Source organism: Aplidium turbinatum, chromosome 17, assembly GCF_918807975.1.
Source record: "Aplidium turbinatum chromosome 17, kaAplTurb1.1, whole genome shotgun sequence".
In the NCBI taxonomy this organism is placed as follows: domain Eukaryota; kingdom Metazoa; phylum Chordata; class Ascidiacea; order Aplousobranchia; family Polyclinidae; genus Aplidium; species Aplidium turbinatum.
This window is the reverse complement of record NC_137488.1, coordinates 9,255,980-9,277,346: the sequence shown is the minus strand read 5'-3', so window position 1 is coordinate 9,277,346 and position 21,367 is coordinate 9,255,980. Positions and strand designations below refer to the sequence as shown.

Below are 21,367 nucleotides of genomic sequence, written 5' to 3'. Positions count from 1 at the left end.
TCAATTAAAAAAAAGTAACAAAAATAGAAAAGTGAAAATGTTTTTAAAAAGTGTGTAAGAGATCAGACTTTCATTTCAGCTTAAAGTCAATAGTTTGTGTCAAGTAATTTTCAGTTAACAGGCAAAAATGTTAAAAGTGTATCAAATTACCTTCCCTTCCCCTATCTTAAAAAGGCTTATGGAAATAAAGCAAGTTTTAGTCATGAAAACATATAACAGATAATAAAGAATGACAAAGTTGAAGCTGCTTTCCCTAATGTAGAAACAATTTTTAGATTGTTTCTTTGTATGATGGTCACTAACTGTTTTGGAGAAAGATCATTCTCTAAGCTGAAAAGAATCAAAAACGTACTTCGGTCTACAATGACACAAGAGCGGTTGGCTAATCTGAGCCTTCTCAGCATAGAGTGTGATAAACTGCGACTTCTCAATTTTGATGCTATCCGTACAGACTTTGCAGCAAAGAAAGCCAGAAAAAAGTCGTTCGACTGAATTTCACGTGAGTTTTCTAAATCCTATTGGTAGTTAGCAGTGAATGAAAGAGCACTTTAGAATAGACATTCAGAATAACCTTTCATTGCAATTTGCAGTGTAGTGTGCAGTACTAACAGTGGTCCCTTGCTGCAATGTTTTCCCTTGCACAGTTTCGTTGATTTAATGTGTGTGATTTTGCATCCATTATAACGTAAACATTGTTGACTTAATTTTTACATGCTTATTTAATCATCGATCACGTGCTATTTCAAAGTTATCTGACTTACCTAAGCAAGCTAAAACCTCAATTGTTTTCTAGTTTCTAATTGCTTTCTAGCTTTCTATAGTTAGTTTTATAGTTAGTTTTTTTAAAACCTCAATTTTTAGCTTTCTAGATATGGAACAGGGATCGTTTCAGAACAAGACTAGGTCAGAAAGCGAGGCAGACTCCGACTCAGCTTAGCAGCAGCCTAGAGCAGTTAGCTATAGTTACCTAAGCAAGGCTCGGTTTTCTCTGCAAGCGAAACCAGCTTACTTCCATTACGCTCCACGTAAGCTGGTAAGGGACCCCATAAAATTCATTAGCACAGGGGCCCCATTTGACCTTAATCCGGGCCTGTATGCAGTCTTCTAATGCAGCTCTACTGTTAATTTGTTGCATTATCTGAACTTTCTAAAGCCAAAAATATGAGAAACTTTTGGGGGGTAGGCTACACGAGCAAATCTATAAATTGACCAAAGGGTACCGATGAACAGAAAGTTAGGGAACCCCTGTTCTAGGCGTTACCAACTTTTTTGCAGCACGAGATTCTAGATTTCAAGCGCTCTGATTGGCTAAAAATTATCCTCTTTTAGTATTTTACAGCAAATTTTGAATCTATTGGGGCTGCATGGAAAACAGCCCCACCTAACTGAATAACTTTACAGACTTTTTAAAGTTAGTTGTTATTTCGCAGAGTAGCGATGAGCCATGAATGTAGAGGTGTTAGCTGTAGAGTTAGTTTAGGGTATTCAACAGGTTATAGGAAGTGCTGGGGTAGGGACGGTAGATTACGGGACGCGTAACTCCGTTGTTCCGCCAACATTAGAAGGGTCATTTGCCAATTTGACATTTTTTTCACGCTTTGTTGCTCGCTTGTTTTCAACTAAAAACCTTAAATTACGGTACTTTAAAACCAACTTCATTCTTCTTATATAACCTATAAAATGTAGGCTACATTATTTTGTAAATCAGAAAAAGTCGCATCTCAAAATCACTTGAACCTTGTATGCAACGGCTAGGCTAGTCAAGACTAAGCTCAATACTAGTAAACTTTGTCTCCAAAGCAATACTGTGAAATGTTTTTAAATACAGCTTAGGAATGCATCAACTTTTCAACAAAGTTTGAATGCATTTTTTTCAAAATTTGGGATAAAAACACAACACGACACGTCGCAGAAGGGGATGAGAGCTTCATCAACACCACCAGGACATCATTATCTCTCAGCTCATCCATTCCATCAGCCACCAGGACAAGAAACAATAACTTAAACTGGATCTCCAACCTTAATCGTCTTAGGCTACTGTGTGATATGCAGTCTGACCAGAGATATAAATACAAGAGATAGGCAATAGAATCCGCGTGCGCTTTAAACAGGCGGCGATGTTGAAAAGCGGTCACGGTTGACTGGATAGGGATCAAGCGGCAGCTCTCGATGCCCGCAAACTGCAAAACGTGATAATTTCAAGCAGTTTACCCAGAGGATTACAGGTTTAGTGAGGAAGTTCCATGGAATTTGATGGTTCCAATTCAGTTTTGTAGAGCTTGCATTAATATTCGTCTATTGGAAAATTAAATATGGTAGATAACTTAATTGCTATCAAGCTAAGTTACCGTATGTATTATTGACCAGTCGGCAATAAACCTAGCAGATTACGGTAGCCCTTTTGGTTTTATTGATTATTTTGCGAGTATATGTAGGAAGCAACATGCAGGTTTAGCAAGAGTTTCAGTTTTTAAACTAACTAGCTAAATACTTAGTCATGGGCATGGTAGTTCTTATCACCATTTGCAAGATTAGGTTATGAATTGTGGTGTATTTTACAGTTATGAATTCTGTTGTTATAATCATTCATATTTGTTTTATAATTTCAGGAATGTTATCATTATGCTATTTATTTGCAGTTATTTATTAGATTATAAATGCCAGCTTCGAATCTCCCAATCCCTCAGTGTCACACGGATAGAAGTAAAAGGTTTTTCTATATTTAAACTGTCAATGTTTATGCGAAAGGGAAGTACAGTGTGGCATAATGAAGTTTTGAAGAATGTCATACTTAAGTACAGAGATGAACGTGATCCAAGAGATAATATTAAACAAGTTCTTCACAAAGGAAATGCTGGAATTTGTGAGAAACACTTTAATGCAGAGGACGTAATAATAAATTCCAAAAGTAGCAGTAGGCTAAATCTTTGAAGTTTGGTGCCGTCCCATGCTTAAACTTGCCACAGAGAACCGGTGATAAGCTGCTGTATCCACTATGCGTCTAACACTGGTCCGAGACCGAATTACACCATCAATACATGAAAACATTGGAGATGTCAAGAAATCTTTTAACAGGATAAAACGAATTGGGTGGCAATTTCAAGAACATGCTGATTATATTTCAATTCAAAAAGAACGACCTTGTTCTTATTGTAAATATCTCAACATTACAATACAAATTTAGTGTGTTTAACTTTCATTTTAAAGTGTCTGAGGACAGTCAGGGCACAATGTTCTGTAACAAGCTTGGTGCCCAAATCACAAAATTAGAAGCACTTCCAGCAAAAATGTGTCCCGGTATTACAACAAAGCCGGTCATTGGCACTAATTGCATTGTATATTACAAAGCATACAATGTATTACAATGTTGACTGATTTTCAATAAATATTTTTTGAAAGTCAACTTGAAGTTAATCAAAAGAATTGTAAAACAAAATATCATCCTGAGATTATCCGATTTGCTCTCCAGCCTGCAGTTAAAAAGTTCCTCTGCATATGATCAACTCGGATCAACTTCGTGGAGTTTTGCGCTTGCCATCAAAACGTACTTTATTTGATTATCGTCATGTGCATCAAAACCAAACCGGGACATTCAGCAATCATATTCTGGATGCATTAAAAAATCAAAGTGATTCATGCAAAGATTTTGAGAAATACCTTTATATAACGTTTGATGAAATGAAAGTAGCCTACGATCTAATTTAGTATTCAAATCGGAAACCGAAAAAAACATATTATTCAACTACTGATGCCAGACTTGAACGATTGCAAGGTGTATTTTTGCCGTATCATTGGCATGAACAGATAAATGCAGACACTCAAGTTTCCAGGGAAATTAGAAAAAAGAAATTCATATTTGACCAAACCTTTAAAGGATTGAAATTATCAGTTAATGGCATGATTGGAATTATCGAATGCCTTTTCTTTTGTCAAACAACATGCCATTTGTTTGTACAAAACGTGTGAGCTAAGACGTATTGAACATATAAAACTTCCATTTTCCTATAGCCTAAAATATATCGTATGCTTTTATAACCTTCGTTTTCAAAACGTAAACTATAAGTGAACTCCAAAATCGAAAATACGTCTCGTAGCCTTTCCCTTATCGCTGTTGATCCATATCCACGCACCGTGACGGTGACGTCATCATTTTTCAACATCGATTTACGAATTGGCCACTTTGCCTATCTCTGTATTTATATCTCTGGTCTGACCATAGAAAGAGCTCAACACCTGCTTTGCCACATCGAAACGGGCTTTTGCCTGAGGATGAGTTTCTTTTATGTCCGGTTTTCTTTCTCCATCCTATTATTATGACTGCTCATCCATATCAAAATTGGAACTGGCAAATTCAATCCACAACACTTTCATTAGGCTGATAGGCTGTCACTCATTACTAGCCTACATGTGTGCTTCTCTCTGTTTTTGCTACCGTATTTGTTTTTTGGCCGTGCTAATTACTACTACCGTACATTATTTTCTATTCAGGCACGTTTTAAACCTTTCAAGGTTTTGCCACCTTTTCCCGTTGATTAACGTGCTGATACGTCTATATCGATTTTTGTAGGCTAAGTATCTTTTTCGTCTCAGACGCGTTAATGACGAAAAATAAAATGATTGATTTTTCTGAGGGGGACCCCCCAAAAAGTCATTTGCAGCCCCACTGCTTATAAACAGTAGCCTACCAGCCACCACTGGTTATAAGGTACTGTATATTTCACCTAAAGTTCGAAATGAAAATTACATTTGAAGAGCTTAGTTCTAAAAGTACCTAAGTCACATTTTGCGAAAATCGAGTTGACCATTGCTAAGAAATGCTTGCAGTCGCGTAAGTCCACCCGAGCAAAATTGGAGCTAGAAAAAGTGGCTTAGTCCCTGTGCTACAGGTTGCCACCAGTGTGGCAAACGGATTTTCTGTGCTAAAAGTACTTAAGTCACACCAGTTTGTAGAAAAAGTATGTAAGTCCTTTTTGACCAATGAGATGAAGCCATTTTATCACGTGCACTTCGGAGACAACAGCTGATGCTGCAGAAGCTTGTAGACAGCGTTGCCAAATGGTGTTCTAAGACACCAATTTTGAAAAAAAATGGTGTAATTTAAAACTTCAGAGTTCTGAGGGTTTGTTTATTTCTGAACTACCTTTATCGGCTAATTGCTAACAGATGGGCCAAGATAACCACAGAATGGACACCAAGATATGTAAGAAGAACTAGAGGGGGACCCAAAAAGAAGATGGCGAGATGACATAGAAGAAAAGATTGGCATCACCTGGATGAGAACAGCAAAAGACAGAATGGTGTGAAAACATATGTGGAGGCTCAGTTCAGTTCAGTTGTTTTTATTTCTGACCATCATATCAAAACAATACACGTCAACATAGCAAAGGTCGAGAAAAAGGTAGAAGCGACAAAACGCGAACGTTAAAAACGTGCTTGTGACCGAAGTAAGTTATTGAGTTGAAAAAAAAAAAAAATTTGGCACGGTCGCAACACCTTCAGAAAAATTTAAGATATAAGAAAAGAAAAAAAAGAAAATGTTAATAAACAAAAAAAAACAAATAAATTTAGGCTATAGCTTTATTAGCCCACATAGCTTTAGCTGATATATTTAAGATTTGTATGGACAGTTGCTATGAAGATGAATTTTTGCTGTTGCACTATTTTTATTGGAAGAACAATGGAATGATAATTTGTTAAAAAACTATTTTTATTGTAACCTTCTAGCTTCTCCACCTAACTAAACTACCATATTGTATTGGCTGTGTTGTACATGTTGATGTAACTGTGTGATCTTTGCTATGTAAATTTTTGTTATTTCCAATACTTTTCTAACACTTAGAAAGAGGCGTTGATGAGGAGAAACTTTAAGGCGTTGATGTAATTCTTGGTGAAATTTGGAGGTTGAAATGGTGTCGTGAGCAAACTGGAGTCTGGCAACACTGCTTGTAGAGTTGTGGGACAGTAGTTGTCAGTGGCAGCTGGTGCTGTTTGTGAGCAGTGAATTTGAAAAATCGCATTACATTTGGTGCATTCTAAGCATGTTTTTACCCCAAATTTTGAAAAAAATGCATTCAAACTTTGTTGAAAAGTTGATTTATTCCTAAGCTGTATTTAAAAAAAACTAACAGTTTGCTTTGGAACCAAACTTTACTAGCATTGGGCTTGGTCTTGACTAGCCTAGCCGTTGCATACAAGGTTCAAGTGATTTTGAGATGCCCTAAGTTAGCACTTCTTATAACCTACGAATATCTTAACTTTACAGCTAACACTTCTACATTTATGGCTCATCGCTACTCTGCGAAATAAAAACTAACTTTAAAAAGTCTGTAAGGTTATTCGGTTAGGTGGTCCCGTGCAAAAAAAAATTATCACGCCCATGGCCCGAAAAGCCACCTCTACGTCTACAGTAGCATTAATCCAGCACCGCACAGCATTTTGCAGAAACTTCAAAGGTTGAAACGAAAAAAATAATAATACCAAGAAATCACATTTTGTCTACGCAGGGGGCCCTTTAAAAGTCGGGGGGCCCGGGGCACATGCACCCTCTGCCCATCCTTAAATCCGGGCCTGGTTTCAACAGCAGTTTTGTGTGCTCCTGTTATTTAAATTGAGTAGAAATAGTACCTAAGTCACAATTGTGATCATACAGGTTGAAGGAAAAAGTACCTAAAGTCACAATTTTGACATAAAAGTACTTAAGTCCAAAATATTTTTTGGCTGTTATTTCTTTAGGAAAGTGAGTTCAAAGATAATTTTTTGGCCTGAAACGTATTGCAGCATGATCTATCGCAATTGACAATTCAAAGTTGAAAATTTTTTTTTTCCTGATTTCAAAGGCTTTAGAAAATGTTTGAACGTTGATAACTCAAAACTGGCATTATGTGACTTAAGTACTTTTAGAACTAAGCTCTTCATTTACAAAAATACGCCCCGTTAGCTCAGTGGTTACGCACCCGGTTCAAGATCACGCGGCGCAAGTTCGACTCTCGGGGTGTGCGCTTGAGCAACGCATTTCAGGACTGCTCTCCATTCAGCGGCACTTAGTGAATGAAATATTTCCCCGGCAACAACACTTCAACAATCGAAAAACTTCACTCTGCTGATCTCCGTAACCGGCCATGCGTCAAGAGCCTGTAACAAGTATGCGAAACTACCAGAAATAACCAATCAAGGCTTTGTCAGTCAGAAAAGAAAGATTCAAAACTAACCAACCAAACAATCATACCATAGCCTACAATACGTTGGCAATGACTGTGTTAACAGGTCGCCAAGTCTCAAACTATCTGACTCGCCATAGACTTTAGTCAAATTTTGCCAACAAACGCACTAAAACAAGCAACAGTTATTTGTACTCACATTTCATTGCAACCAAATACTCTATTACCAAAACTTATCAATCAAAGTCCAGCGTTTGTAGACAATTGCTTTCAGATGCGAAGAAAGTGGCAGTAAAAAGTAATGTCGAAGGGCACCTCATACAAGCAGGTTGTCAGAGTGACTGACTAACGTCAATGGGAGAAGCCATTCTTGCAGTTATGCGAATGACTGTGCGCAAGCGCAAAAAAAATCCATAAACACAACAAAACTTTGCATAAAATTGGTTGTGCCTGTGATGCTGGAAAATGCAACCACTTGTAATTGATAAATCATTGAACCACACAAACAAACCAAAAGCAAACCCAAAACTATAATAACTGCTTTTTTTGGCGACTTTAAAGTAAAACTAGCCCAAGTGTGCGAAAAAAAGCAAGGCAAGCCTGACAATGGATGTTTGGTAGTATCGTGTCGAAAAAAATGCTGCCAAGCAATATATTTTCCCAAAACTGAAGCACGCCCAACAAAGGGTCTACAAAAGAAATCTGAAGAGAGACTTCGTATAGGCTAATAATGTTCTCGCGTAAATACGACATTTGAAATATTCAGGAAACCAGCATGGCTTTCAACAAAGAAAATTTGATAGCACAATAAAAATAATAAAAACTTTTAACTACCTTGAGCAGAAAAAGCAAAGAAAATGTTTCTCTGTCAAGAAATTTCACAAACGAAAATATTGAAAGAGAAAATTTATAAGTCATCAGCAACGCATTTAGTACGCAGTCTTGTACTCAGTTTTTCGTCCCAAGCTGCAGAACATGGACATTATTCTCGCGTGTCATCAAGAAAACTGTGTGGAATGAATTAGTCTTTTGCGTCTCCAATACCGTCGGCATTAATGGAGAACATGGCCTCCGCTTCGGGCAGGCAAGGCGAGTCGTATATCTTGCATATCCTGGTGTCACCTCGCCCCTTTCGAAGGTATAGACGAGTTGTAGAGGCGTGCGCCATGATGTGGCCACCGATAGGTTTCTTTGGGTCCGAGCAAAACATGGCTCCACCATCTACTTGAGCTACGACTTGGTTGGTGATGACAACAGCAACGCCATACTGAAATATTTAGCTTTCATTTAGCAAATTGATGAAAAATTTAATTTACGAACTCCTTCGATCACAATCACATAAAACTATCAAACAATACACAATTACCACTCTGTGCGTTAAACAGCCAAGACTGGTCAAAACATAAAATTAATATCAAAGTGGTCATTCTCTGCAAAAGTTAAGTCAACGATACCTCATCAGCAAGACGCAGTAAGGTTCTGAGAAACCTCGCCAAGTGCATTTGTCTGGCAGATAGCTCCCCTCTTCCACTGTAGTCCGTTCGGTACAAAGCTGTTGCACTGTCCACTATAAGAACTGCATACCTAAGCGGTAACAGATACGCAACATAAGTAAAAAAAACAGATGTTATTGAAATGCATTTCTATCTAACAGTAAAGCTGCGATTTCAATGAAGTTTTCATGCATGATCTGTGCAAGATGTTATTGTCAGGGCTGTGGAGTGGGAGAGATTTGGGGGTCGGCGTCGTATATTTTTCGCCCAACTTCACAGCCCTGGTTATTGGTCTTTAACAGATATGATCAAACCTCGTCTCTGACATCATGGCGGCGGCTTGGATGAGAAGTTGAGATTGGTGATCGGTGTTGTACGCTCTGGCGTATGCCACGTTGTCGAGGACATCGGCTCCGTTTAGACCGTACCTCTCCGCAACTGCAAGCAGTCGCTCCGGTCGAAAAGTGCCTTCAGTGTCGATGTACATACACTTTCCTTCACCGCCACCTTGCTCAATCGGCAGCTAAAAATGTAAAAGCGATTCTTAGAAATAAACTTCTTCATAAATTTTATCAATAAAAAGTTGCACTGTCAAGTTTTTAAGTCGTCATTTATTATTTGAAGCCATAAAAGTGAAATTGGCTACAGTAGACTAGTCAATTTCATGTGTTTTCACATGGCACTTCATTTATGACAAACATGACACTTATTAAAGGGGACCTGAAATGAAAAATGAAAATTTTTTTGCCGATTCTTTGGTGTTTAAGTATTATCTTTTTCGAAATTTTTTTTTGATAAACCTTTTTGTTTGGTAAATATAACGAAAAGAAAATCCGCCACCGGGTGGCGCAATGTGTCTTATGACGTAGTTGGTTGTTCACTCAGTTGGCACCTTCATACATTTACATTGGAAGCGTTGCACAAGCGCCATGTGTAGACATGGTGTTCATTGCATGTAGCCGTCACTGTGATCATGGACCCTGTATGTATATGTTCTGATAATGTTATCCACTGGGGAGCAACATGAAAAGATGGCGTGGCACTTTTTAAACAATGTATTTAATTTATATTTAAAAACTAACAGTTTGGTAGTCTTTGTTGAACAGAAAGTCTCTTCTTCATCTGTCTCATATAGGCCTTCACTGCTGCTGCAGTCAGATAACTCATACGTCTCATCGACTTCTAATGACATATCACTAAAAAATGAACAATCCAGGTTTAACGTGGTCCGAGACTTCCTCGCTGTGATGGGACCCTGTGTGGCTAGTTTTCTGGGTGTGATGATCCTTGGTGCCTGGCAACATGAAGCAGAGCAAAGTGGTAGAGAGGGAAGAGGGTCTGTCTGTGTGCCTGTACTGCAGGTAGACAATAACTTGGTGACTACTTGCTCAGTTTCTGAAACTTCCACAGGAGTGGAAAGTTTCGGTTCTGCAGGGGTAGTTGGTTCAGGATCTGGGATTGGCGTAGATATCAATTGTTGATCCACTGCCTGGTGAAGCTGCAAAAAATGCAAGAAAATAATTGGCTTGAACCAAATGGTTTATAGGAAACAAAACTTTCTGTTTAGAATTGCCTACCCTGCCAATGTTTTGCTGACCTGTTTTAAAACTTTGTTCACTTCCCGCTTTGTTATTCGATCTTGAATGCCCACTCCTACTCAGAGATGTGAACCCATAGGACCCAGGTCGATCAAGTTTTGCTGGCACAGTGGCTTTTACATACCTTGAAAATCAAAGACAGAAGGGACAGCTTCTGGGATGAGCAAATGTTTGAGTGTGGTGCCCTGTAGCTCTGCCCGTAGATGAAGCTGGTAATTGCTGGCCAGAAAATGGTCGCTGCACACACGGCAGTGCTTGTTGACTGGTGGATTTTTGAGTTTCATCGCAGAGATCCATTTCTTAAGCTTGTCTTGATTAGTCAAAGATAAACGAGGAAAGTGTACTCCTTTCACGATTCTTCCGTTACTACAACCGGGAGCCATACAAAAAACCATCTCAACGCGTAAAACTCAAGCATAAAATTGTTCTCTGTATATGTAGACCACTTGTTTATAGTTTATTTGTATACAAAATAGTGGTTCTGAATTTTGCCTGAACAACCAACTACGTCATCAAAGATTTTGACCAATCAGAATCCTTTAAATCAATATACCTTTTTTTTAGATTTTTGAGGTAATGACAAACCCCAAAAAAATTTTGTTGTTACAAATCGCTTTTTTTCATAAAGATCTATGAATACAAAAGCTATATATTTTCGTTGCAGTGCACCTTTAAGGATACGCTGAAAGGTAAATACGGGAATTGCCACTCTTGCCTTCCCATCTCATCATCAACCAATTTTGGTTATACAAGCCATGAATTAATTCTCATGTTGAGGGTGTGGCCTGTCTGTCGAGAGCGAAGTTTTCCTCTCCACACTTTGCGGTCCGTTGAATTGGCAGACTCCATGTTCAAAGATAAAAGGTCACGCTTAACAAGTTCTTCTCAAGAAAGTTTTGGTCTACCTCAATCCAGCTGTGCTGTCATGTTGACGCATCTGACCTGCGAGATCTAGCTAGTGCTACGCTCAACGTGCCAGAGCCATCTCATCCTACCCAATTGAAAGACTCGCCAATTATCTTAATCAAAATTTTCAACCACAAATCTGGATACGACAACGACAAAAAATATGGCACTTCTTGCAAGTAAGTGTAAACCTATTGCTCTGCATCAGTGTCGATATCATCCGCATTGGGTGATAGTACCGTACAACTCAACTGTGATTATTTTTGCACCAGTTGGTCTGAATTGTTCTTAACAGTACGCAAAACACGACACAGCTGATTGAAAGTAAGATCACATTTAGCCCAGATCATGCCCTTATATCGAATTAAAGGTGAAATGCATGAGCAAATCATAACAACTCGTTAATACCAACACTCTTTCTTCATTCCAATATAAGCAAATCCTACTGCAATAGTGCTTTGGCAACAGCATATAGTTGTCAAATGGTAAAATCCATGTTAAAAAAACACCTGGCAAGTCACTGCTATTGTGTGGCAAATTTGAGTTTTTCCGGTTCGGAATTCACCAAATATCTCTGTGATGGAGCCAGTTTCTAATCCTCCTGCAAAAGCAATTTATGTCAGTACTTGATATAATAGAAGCATAAAATATGGCTAATACTACTTAATTTTATAATCAACAAACAGAAATACAGTAAACAAAGATAAAAGTTTAAACAAAAGAACCAATTTAAATATTTTTGAAGATATAAAAAGATTCTTAAAAAACTTCTAGGTTCCTATGAACAAACCGTGGAGAAGCTTGTCCAGCTCCTTTGATCCACTCGTCACTTGAATGATTTCCGACCTTCTTTGATGAAATTCTGTGGCTGTGGTGAAACCCATTGGCACCAGTTTGGCAGCTTCGATCTATCAAAGATTTCAAATTGATCATTAAACGTCAATTTTCTTGTAAAATAACAAACGTCTTGATTTGACTATGTGTTGTGTTAATGGAAATGAACCATAGAATTTAATGATAAAGAAAGTCTTTACATGAAGTGAAAACTCTAGGGGAGTTTACAGTGTCTAATTGTGTCAGGGAGCTGACAGTGTCAAATTGTGTTAGGGAGCTCACAGTGTCAAATTGTGTCAGGGAGCTAACAGTGGGTCCACGTCTTTTAGGCACAGACAGTTAGGCGCCGGTCAAATAGGCGCGCACACTGTGGCGTCTGAATATTTAGGTGCGGAGCACTGTGGCGCCCGTTCATTTAGGTGCTATTCCTAGTAAAGTCTGCAGATTGTATCAGCTTGACAAGTAGGGCAATGCTTTTCACACAAAATGTTATATTGAACAGAAAAATATGTTGTTTTGTTAATGTGCGTGTGGAGATGAGGTGCGAGACAACGCTCTACTACGGTACTCTTGATATTAGCACATATCCACAGGACATTTGCTATGCATCCTGAACACAGGTTGCAGCCAGATGGAACCTTACTTAATCTGTTATCTTTCGCAATTACTTCTACTTGGGATGGATTGGTCGTGTGGCGAGTTCGTATGAGACAAGACAACTCTCTACTACATGAATACATTTCTATAGGGCATATGAACCCTGGTTAAAAGCATGATGGTGCGACTTTGCTTGTTATTAAACCTAGTCAGGGTTTTGACAAAAAACTAAGTTACTCTTCACTCAAGCCTACCACCCGCTTGAATATAGGCTACGGTATATTTTTTACTGATGTTTAGTGTAGTTATTATTTGACTCACTAAAGGTGAACTCAGTCATGATCGGAAACTTGAATAATTTGTTGATAAAGCTTTCGCCGACGCAAACCTGGACTAACAACAAATAAATGCCGAACACGCGCATCAAAATACAATATATTTTTCTGTTCAATATAACATTTTGTCTGAAAAGCAGTGCCGCCTTAAGCAGCTTCACGCACGGAAGCCATGAGATATTTTTCTGTTCAATACAATTTTTGTGTGAAAAGCGTTGCCCTACCTGCCAAGCTGATACAATCTGCAGACTTTACTAGGAATAGCACCTAAATGAACGGGCGCCACAGTGCTCCGCACCTAAATATCCAGACGCCAGTGTGGGCGCCTAACTGTCTGCGTCTATAAGACTTGCTCCCCTAACAGTGTTAAATTGTGTCAGGTAGCTAACAGTGTCAAATTTGATGATGTTACAGGTTTGGACATGCAATTGCATTAATTGCATTGTGACACATAAAAGCCTTTACACCAGCAAATATAACCATGCAAAACATAGTCTCAAGATAAAGACTTTAAAGCAAAAGCAAACTGGTTAAAAAAACGTCCACCAATGGCCTGGATAGAACATATTTGAGGCAAAAAGACTTTGTATATGGTATATACATCAATGTAAATGGGACAGAATATTGTAGAAAAGTTGGTAAATCTACAGTACAAGATCTCCTTTAGCTTTGGGAAACAAAAATGATGTAATAAAAACACTTACAATGATTTTGTCAGCTTTGGCCTCACTTATTCCTTTAACTGAAACTAACTCTTTTTTCGGTGCGTATGCCAAAGCTTCAACGGAATGATATCCATGTTCTTGCAGCTTCTTCACATCATTTGCACTAATTCCACTTTGCTGTATGAAAAGTGTATTAAAGTTAAGCAAGGTAATTTAAGCAAAAGATTTATGACTCTCCAGTCTCAACTTACCTCTAACTTTGCAATTGGCAGTGGTCCAAGGCTTTCACAGTCTTCAACAGCTTCTTCTTGCTGTTGCTGCTGCATTTCCACAATTGTGGTTGACAAAAATTTTTAAGAACAGTACACAATCCACGTTCTACAACAATAACCAAGAATAAAAATTAAAAACCAGTTACTTAGAAGAAAAACAAGACAGGTCTACCAAAACCAGAAAAGACAAAAACTGTGCTAGTTCACCACATAGCAGATGTTTCTAAAAATAGCAAAGATTATGGTTTCTATATATCATAGCCGTAGGGTTAGATCTCCAATCTGGGGTTTTTGGCTAATGGCTGTCTATATCGACCTTATAAAGCCTTTGAAAGAAAATATTGTACAAGAAATACTAGAGAAACATACAGCATAACAACAGAAATATGGTCTAATCTCAACATGAGAGAAACTGCTTAGCCGATCTTGCTCAAATATAAATGATAACCGAAAGATTACACAGCATAACAGATTAAGTATTCAAAAGAGGAAAGTCATATACAATGCAAAATGTTAATTAAATGTCCGGTAAGGAAGCTAAGTTTCTGGCATCATTTTATAACTAATCCTCAAGATTCACATCCCTGGGAACAAATGTCTGTGAGCATAGGGTTGCTTATTTTAAGTTTGTAAATGTCATGTAAACACTAGTGTGCGTTTCACCGTTATTGTGTTTCACAAGCAGTGTTCTCTTGATGCAAGTTTTTGTTGGCAAAATAGGTCGGTGTGCCAACTCAATTTATAATAAATTGGCAAACTATTATATATATATAAATTTAAAGACTTTTTCTGATTGTATTATGAAAATATTTAGCTTAGTAGGCTACTGCAAAATGTTTAAAAAAAAAGAAAGAAATATGGAACACTTCACGATTTTGCATGTCATCCTTGCGCAGGGACCATGCTAATTTTCTCTGTATCGTTCCAATTTTAGTACTAGTACATCTACTGCCAAAGCAAGTTCTGCAAAATGTTGTTAATCAACAAATGCTTGCCACGCTGATAAGCATCGTAAGTGACAGTTGTCTATAACAAAAGAAAGACGGTTTTATAGATTCTCACAAAAGGATGAAAAACCAACTCATTGCTTTTTTAAAGGGATGACTGTTCATGAATTACGATAGAATTACAATTTTTGGGTGATTTCCACAAACTTGTGTTTCAAGGTGCCTGGTTTCTTTTTCCCTGTTATTGGAGCCTATTTTTCGCTGATATGTTTGCAGGTCACTATTGTTGCCTGTAGGCTATTGCGATGTGTCAAACGTTTCCTTGCTTACTGAAATTGTTAATTGCAAGATATCTTTTGTGAAGCGAAGTGACAACACCACTCTTGCTTGGCGATGAATATTCTGATGAAACCGCTCGCCTCGCTATAAGTGCGCAAAACAAGTGGCCTCGTTTATTAGACATTGTTAAAAAAAGTCAAAAGTGTTGTAAAAGGAGCTTGGCCTGGCAGTAGCGTTGTTCGATTAATTTTGTTGCTGCGGTATTCTAACATAAATATGAACAACATTTAACACTGGATACTGGGAACGAAATGCGTTCATGTTTAGCATAAGAGTCAACCTACCTAAAATTTTATTAGTGCGGCCCGCCACAGCTCTTCTTAGTGCCAAAGTGACCCACATGCAAAAAAGGTTAATGACCCCTGATGTAGACAAATGTATGACAGACATGTAAAGCATACACACAAACAAATGTAGGCTACACAAATGCCATGCGATAACACACCAGAAGGCCTCGAAAAACGCAAGGTTATCGAACCGAGGCAAAATTTTGATTAATCTTGCAAAAATATTGAAGGCACTTAAAAGATGCCTTGAAGGCGTTTGAAAGAATCCAAAATGGATATCATTATGGAGTCTTTCAAACGTTACTCTTGGTAAGTCTGGTCTTTCATCGTAAGGTATGGTACATGATAAAGACATGTTTTTTTGCTTAGCGCTGCATAGGCTACTTTCTAAGGATGTCATGACATATTTTAAGTATGGGTGCTACCGGTAGCCTATTTCGGAAATATTGCCTCTGGTTTATAAATTAGGCAGTGGCTATTTGACCGGCTCCGGTCTTTGAATCTGAAACACTATTTGACCGGTCATGACGTCACTACATAAGCACTTTTTTCTTTTTCTCTTTCAAAGCAAAAGACGATAAGCGCGTTAAGTTTTAAATTCAACACGTTTTCTTCAACTGAGTCCGTGGCGCATACGTAACGTCTCGGGCTGCCATTTTAGAGGGAATGAGTTCGATTCTATCCGGACGCGTCCTTTTTTTTTTTTTACTAAATTTTTGAAAGTGGAAAGTTGTCTTGAAGGGTTGGTTGAGATGATGATTTAAAACTTGACTGATTGTTGTGCGACAATGAGACTGGATTTAATTTTTAACTTCGGACTTCAGCGAAACGTAATCTTACAGCCTATTAGAAGGTGTGATTTTTTCAGAGAATTTGTGCTAAGAAATGGAAGGAATTTGTTAAAAATAAAGACTAGAAAAAAACTTTTTTAATTCGTTTTGAAACTTTTTTATTCACTTGTTGATTCATTCATATCAGTTTGTATCCTTTTGTAGTTAAAAAAAAAAAAAGAACGCTTCCGGATAGTATCGAACTCATTCCCTCTAAAATGGCAGCTCGAGACGTTACGTATGCGTCACGGACTCAGTTGAAGAAAAGGTGTTGAATTTAAAACTTAACGCGCTTATCGTCTTTTGCTTTGAAAGAAAAAAGTGCTTATGTAGTGACGTCATGACCGGTCAAATAGTGTTTCAGATTCAAAGACCGGAGCCGGTCAAATAGCCACTGCCTATAAATTAAGCTACAGTAGAAGTCTAACTACAATAGTCTTTTCCTAATATTCTCTTTCAACCACTTCTTCAAATTACGGAAAACTTCAGCCCTGCAGGCACTGTAAATTTTCAGTGAGAGAGTCCTACTCCTAAATCTGCAACCAAAGGATAAAGATTCCAAAACAAGCTTCCGAATCCAACTGACCATCTCCGATTCGAAAAAGTTGAAAAAGTATTAAAAAATTAAAAATTTCAATTTCGCGGGAATTGAGAAAAGCGAAACAGAGTGACCACATTAAAAGTTCAAAAAGGGCAAAAATAATAAACCATCTCCACAACAGGAATAATTAATATGATCAGAGACGACAAAAAAGTCAAAATACAAAGTTAAAAAAAAAATTTCAGTTAATAGTCTATTTAAGTGTGTTGCTTGTAGGTTACTGTGTTAATATCTTTTGTCTAATTGCATAGCCTACACTATTATACATTTTAATAGTCCGCCCGGATAGCTCAGTTGGTTAGCGCGTCACTTCTGGAACGAAGAAACTTCAAGATCAAGCGGCACTTGTTCTACTCTCGGGGTGTGCACTTGAGCAACGCACGTTAAGGACTGCTCTCCATTCATAGGCATCTAATGGATGGAATAATTCTCCGCCAACAATACTTCAACGATCGAAAACTTTTTCTCCGCCAACCTCGGTCATCGGGCCTACGTTAGGGATTAGCTTACGTCAGTGGTTCAAAACCTCTACAAGTCGGCTATTCAAAACTGTTAAAATCAAGCTCTCAAACCAACTTTCGCAATCCGAAAATAAATTTTCAATCAATTCACCTATGTAACAATGTCTATTAGGCTATGACGTGCGTGGTTTTTGTGCTGCGATGGTGGAATGACACTTTGATTCAGATTAACCATATTGGCGTTTTTATCCAAATAGAAAAAGTTATGTTACAACTGCGTCAAACTAATTCTAATCTGGTTTAAAAATTTCTTTAATTTATGAAAACTTGAGTAGCTCCAGTTTTTGTCTAATTTAAGAAAACTTGAATGGATCTAATTAGCCTACAAATCTAATCTAATTTCAAAAAAAAAAAAAAAAATTCTTCTTGTTCAAGACTGACTTGGCCACGTTCAGAGATGGGCAAGATCACCTGTTTGGGTGATAACAAAACGTGATCTTGAAGATCAAGATCACCGAACAATGTGATCTTGAAGATCGTGATCTTGAAGGTCAAGATCACTTTCAAGATCACTTTTTGGAGTAGGTTGCTTAAAAAAATTGCAGTTCTTGATCGATGAGAATGCAAAACTACTTCAGTTTTACTTTGTCATGTGAGATTATGCTCACTGTCTATCACGTTTACCAGTGCTTTTTAATGCACGACATTTAGTTCACATCAAATCCTGCACAAGAATTTTTCCAAAACTTTTGGTCACCTTAGCTCAGCCTTAGCTGGAGAAGAAACAACGCGAAAGGTAAGCGAAACTCAACCTGATAATAGTCTCTTATTAATTTATAAATTATAATATCATCAACAATGTCCAAGTCCATAGTGCAGCAGCAACAGAGAAAGTTTATAATCTCTAATATGAAAATATGACTGTTGCAATTGTAATTTGTTTAGCTATGCTGCTATAATATATAGGCCAGGGGTTCTTAAACTGGGGGTCCGTGGACCCCCAAGGCCCAAGGGGTACGCGGACTAGTTTTAGGGGGTCCGTGAAGGCCCATTGGAAATGCTAGTAAATGGAATACATTTTTCAAAAGAAATTAAGTTCAAACAACGTTGATAATTTCTAGTTTAGCGTTTTCAGAGAATCGTTATCGCAGTCACTTTCCACATTGTTGTTTTTGCCGCTATTTGAACATCGCAGAATTGCCCTATCAAAGACAAAGCCACAATTTCATGTTCTTGTTGAAGACAAACAGCAGCATCCTTCTCATTAATGAAATTGAATAGAAAATATTGAAAAACAATCTGCATTCGCTATTTCTTAAATTTAATAAAACATAAATTTTGTTACCAATTCATTTTAATTTTATTGCATTACCGTATGTCTAATTCATGCTGATCAAAAAAGTTTCTCGGACTAGACCACAAAGGGGGTCCACGCAAACCAAATTTTTTTTAAGGGGTCCGCGTTAAAAAAAAGTTTAAGAACCCCTGGTATAGGCTAATGTTTAATATTTGTAAAAGCTTCTATCTATGTAGTTGACAGTTAAATTAAGTTATAGGGAAGTTATGTAGTTGAAAAAAGAAACAGTAGAAATGTTGGCTATTATACTGTACTGTATATAAAAGATGGCTGTGTTTTAATATTCGAATGCGAAAATTTTAATAAAAAATTAAACACATACCGCTACATGTGAGACTTATTGTCTACTACTCTACATAGACAAAGGCAATAGCGCGGCCTTTTGCTGATCTTTAGGAACAGAATTCCAGACAAAAGACATTCTCTACGTTCAGTGTTCGTCTTACCAAGTCATATTTACAGTAAACAAACCTACAATCTTTTAATATTATATTAGCCAATTAAACTGGTTTACTTTGGCAATTTTACAGTAGGAAAACGTTTAATTTACGTTGAATCAACACTTTATCTTCTGGGAAAAAAAAATTAAACTTGTTCATATGTGATATTGATGCCAGGTACATTTGTAAAAGCAAAACTTACAAAATGATGGCTGAATCAACGTAGGACGTACCTGGCCAGGTGAAACCAATGGTTACATATCGATTATGAGATAAGGTTGAAAGATGACCTTTGATGGAGGCTGAACGGATAAAAAGTTGAAAGAATTTTCGAAATTTGCAGCTTTTTAGGAATGTTCCTCTGTAAACTGACTCATACAATTTGTTTCATTCTTAAATTAAAAAAAAGTTTTAGTAATAGTCAGCCCAACTTGAAAATAGTTAGCCGAAGACCGATATTGAGTTAAGAGTCAATTATTTCTCAGCGAAGTTAATGTTTACTTTGCAAAAGTAATTAAAACAAGCAAATAAGTTCAACCGCATGTCAACCAAATTTAATGCCAGAAATATCGAAATTAATGTTACACACACACTGAAGACTATTTTTATCATTGTTCGTTCAGCATAGCTTACCTTCTACCCGCTACACCGACTTCATTGAGATGAAATAGGTGCCAATGGAACAACAAAGCATAATATGCAGCATATCGCATGTCACAGAGAACCTACAATAAATTGCATATTGAGTTCAACGTTGTAGCGACTGACAGCAAGAGGCCATGTATTTCACACATTGGAAGATTGGGCTACCGTATGTTAAAAGCATAGTGTCAGTGGTTTTTATGCAAGAAAAGTAAATTTGACGTGCCTGTTTTGTATCTTAAAATCGAACCGAGCAATGTAACTAACCACAAAACGCAACATTTGAAACGAATAACAACGCAAACGTTACATAAAATAATGAAAAACTTACTTTGAAATTCTTAGGTTACAAACTAATTCGTTGTAAGATTTTCGATCATATTTTTTGATATATTCTGATCTGGGTTATACCAACAAGTCAAAGAAATACAGAAGATTTGTTGGTGTAGTTTATCTGCCTGGATTATCGATCTTTTGAATTTCCCTTCAGCTTTGGCTCCATGGGAACAGATATCGAAAGAATTCGACGCAAATTCCGTGCTTCCAATAGATTTTTTTGTGAGTTAGTTCCGCCTTCTCTGAATTTCTCATTCGATTATTGAAATACTTTCAAGAATATTTCATTTTTTTAGTTTTTGAAGGGAAGCAGATATGTTTTGGAATACCTAATCATAAAGTATAATAGTAAGTTTGCAAACATACTCGACAGTCATATGGTGTTCTACAATGTAAGCTAACTGTAATAAACACCCTAAAAAATTACTGAGAAAGTCTAGATTCTAAATCAATATCGAATGGTTCATAATAGGCTATGTAAAATGTTTTACTAAGCATTAAAGCAATAATCACATGCTCTACTTTATAAAAAGCAAGTTTAATTATAAAAAGGCATTATTTACTTGAATCGTAAAAAATAATTTACTGTATAAGCGATAACTAAAGCTAGAAACAAAATAGCTGGGAGCAAGGCTCTCAATTCTCAAACACATGACCAATTAATTTTGAAAAATGAAATTTGAAATGAAAAATAGATGATGATTCGTACGGGTACACGACCACGATGCATATAATAGATCTGTCGTATAGGCTACAAGCTTACGCTTGGTGGTTGAAGATTTAGATTAAGTGGACGGGAAGGCAAGGAAGCCAATCTTCGTGTCCATCTTCAGGCATAGATCTGTCAATCAGCCAAGAAACATTGAATTGAATTTATTCAATAGCATTAAAGAGGAAAATAGTTTAGTTTTTGAAACGTATGCTGAACATTAGTTTAGTTTTTACATTTTGAGGTCTTTTTTAACCAACCATATTGCTCTTAAAGTGGAAGTTGCTTTCAAAAGTACTCTACTGCCATAGATTACAAGATTTATTAATCAATATTTTTTATTTGACAAATCTATATATCGGCTATTTAAATTGCACTGTTATCAACCACAAAGAAAGAAAAATAATTCTAATTTGTCGAGCACAATCAGATTAAAATAACAAGTAGACTACTCACGCACACTTGGTGGATAAATAAAGATATGAAATAGCGTTGACAGCTTATTGTCGACTGTTGCTTTCAACTTGGCAAATTAATTTGTATTGCTAATACAGTGTCAGT

The 21,367-nt window shown here is 37.2% G+C and overlaps 1 protein-coding gene and 1 pseudogene across 1 annotated transcript; both read right to left on the bottom strand.

The window, feature by feature from the left end:
* Window positions 1-7,363: 7,363 nt before the first annotated feature.
* On the bottom strand, window positions 7,364-13,965 carry LOC145786355 (DNA repair protein RAD51 homolog 1). Its single transcript, XM_082597998.1, has 7 exons — window positions 13,837-13,965; window positions 13,625-13,762; window positions 11,945-12,062; window positions 11,664-11,755; window positions 8,965-9,173; window positions 8,612-8,741; window positions 7,364-8,424 (listed from the first exon to the last, which is right to left on the bottom strand). Exons 1-7 carry the CDS (start codon window positions 13,909-13,911, stop codon window positions 8,179-8,181), a joined length of 1,008 nt encoding a protein of 335 aa, XP_082454124.1. The 5' UTR covers window positions 13,912-13,965; the 3' UTR covers window positions 7,364-8,178.
* A 743-nt stretch (window positions 13,966-14,708) lies between these two features.
* On the bottom strand, window positions 14,709-14,806 carry LOC145787026 (U6 spliceosomal RNA; annotated as a pseudogene).
* Window positions 14,807-21,367: the final 6,561 nt, after the last annotated feature.

Bases quoted from the DNA above. Each gene is read 5' to 3' on its own strand.
- LOC145786355 (XM_082597998.1), bottom strand. From the start codon at position 13,911: ATGCAGCAGCAACAGCAAGAAGAAGCTGTTGAAGACTGTGAAAGCCTT. The intron at 13,763-13,836 runs GTAAGTTGAGAC...CTTTTCATACAG, and splicing joins TGCCAATTGCAAAGTTAGAG to CAAAGTGGAATTAGTGCAAA. The intron at 12,063-13,624 runs GTAAGTGTTTTT...AATCTTTGATAG, and splicing joins CCAAAGCTGACAAAATCATT to ATCGAAGCTGCCAAACTGGT.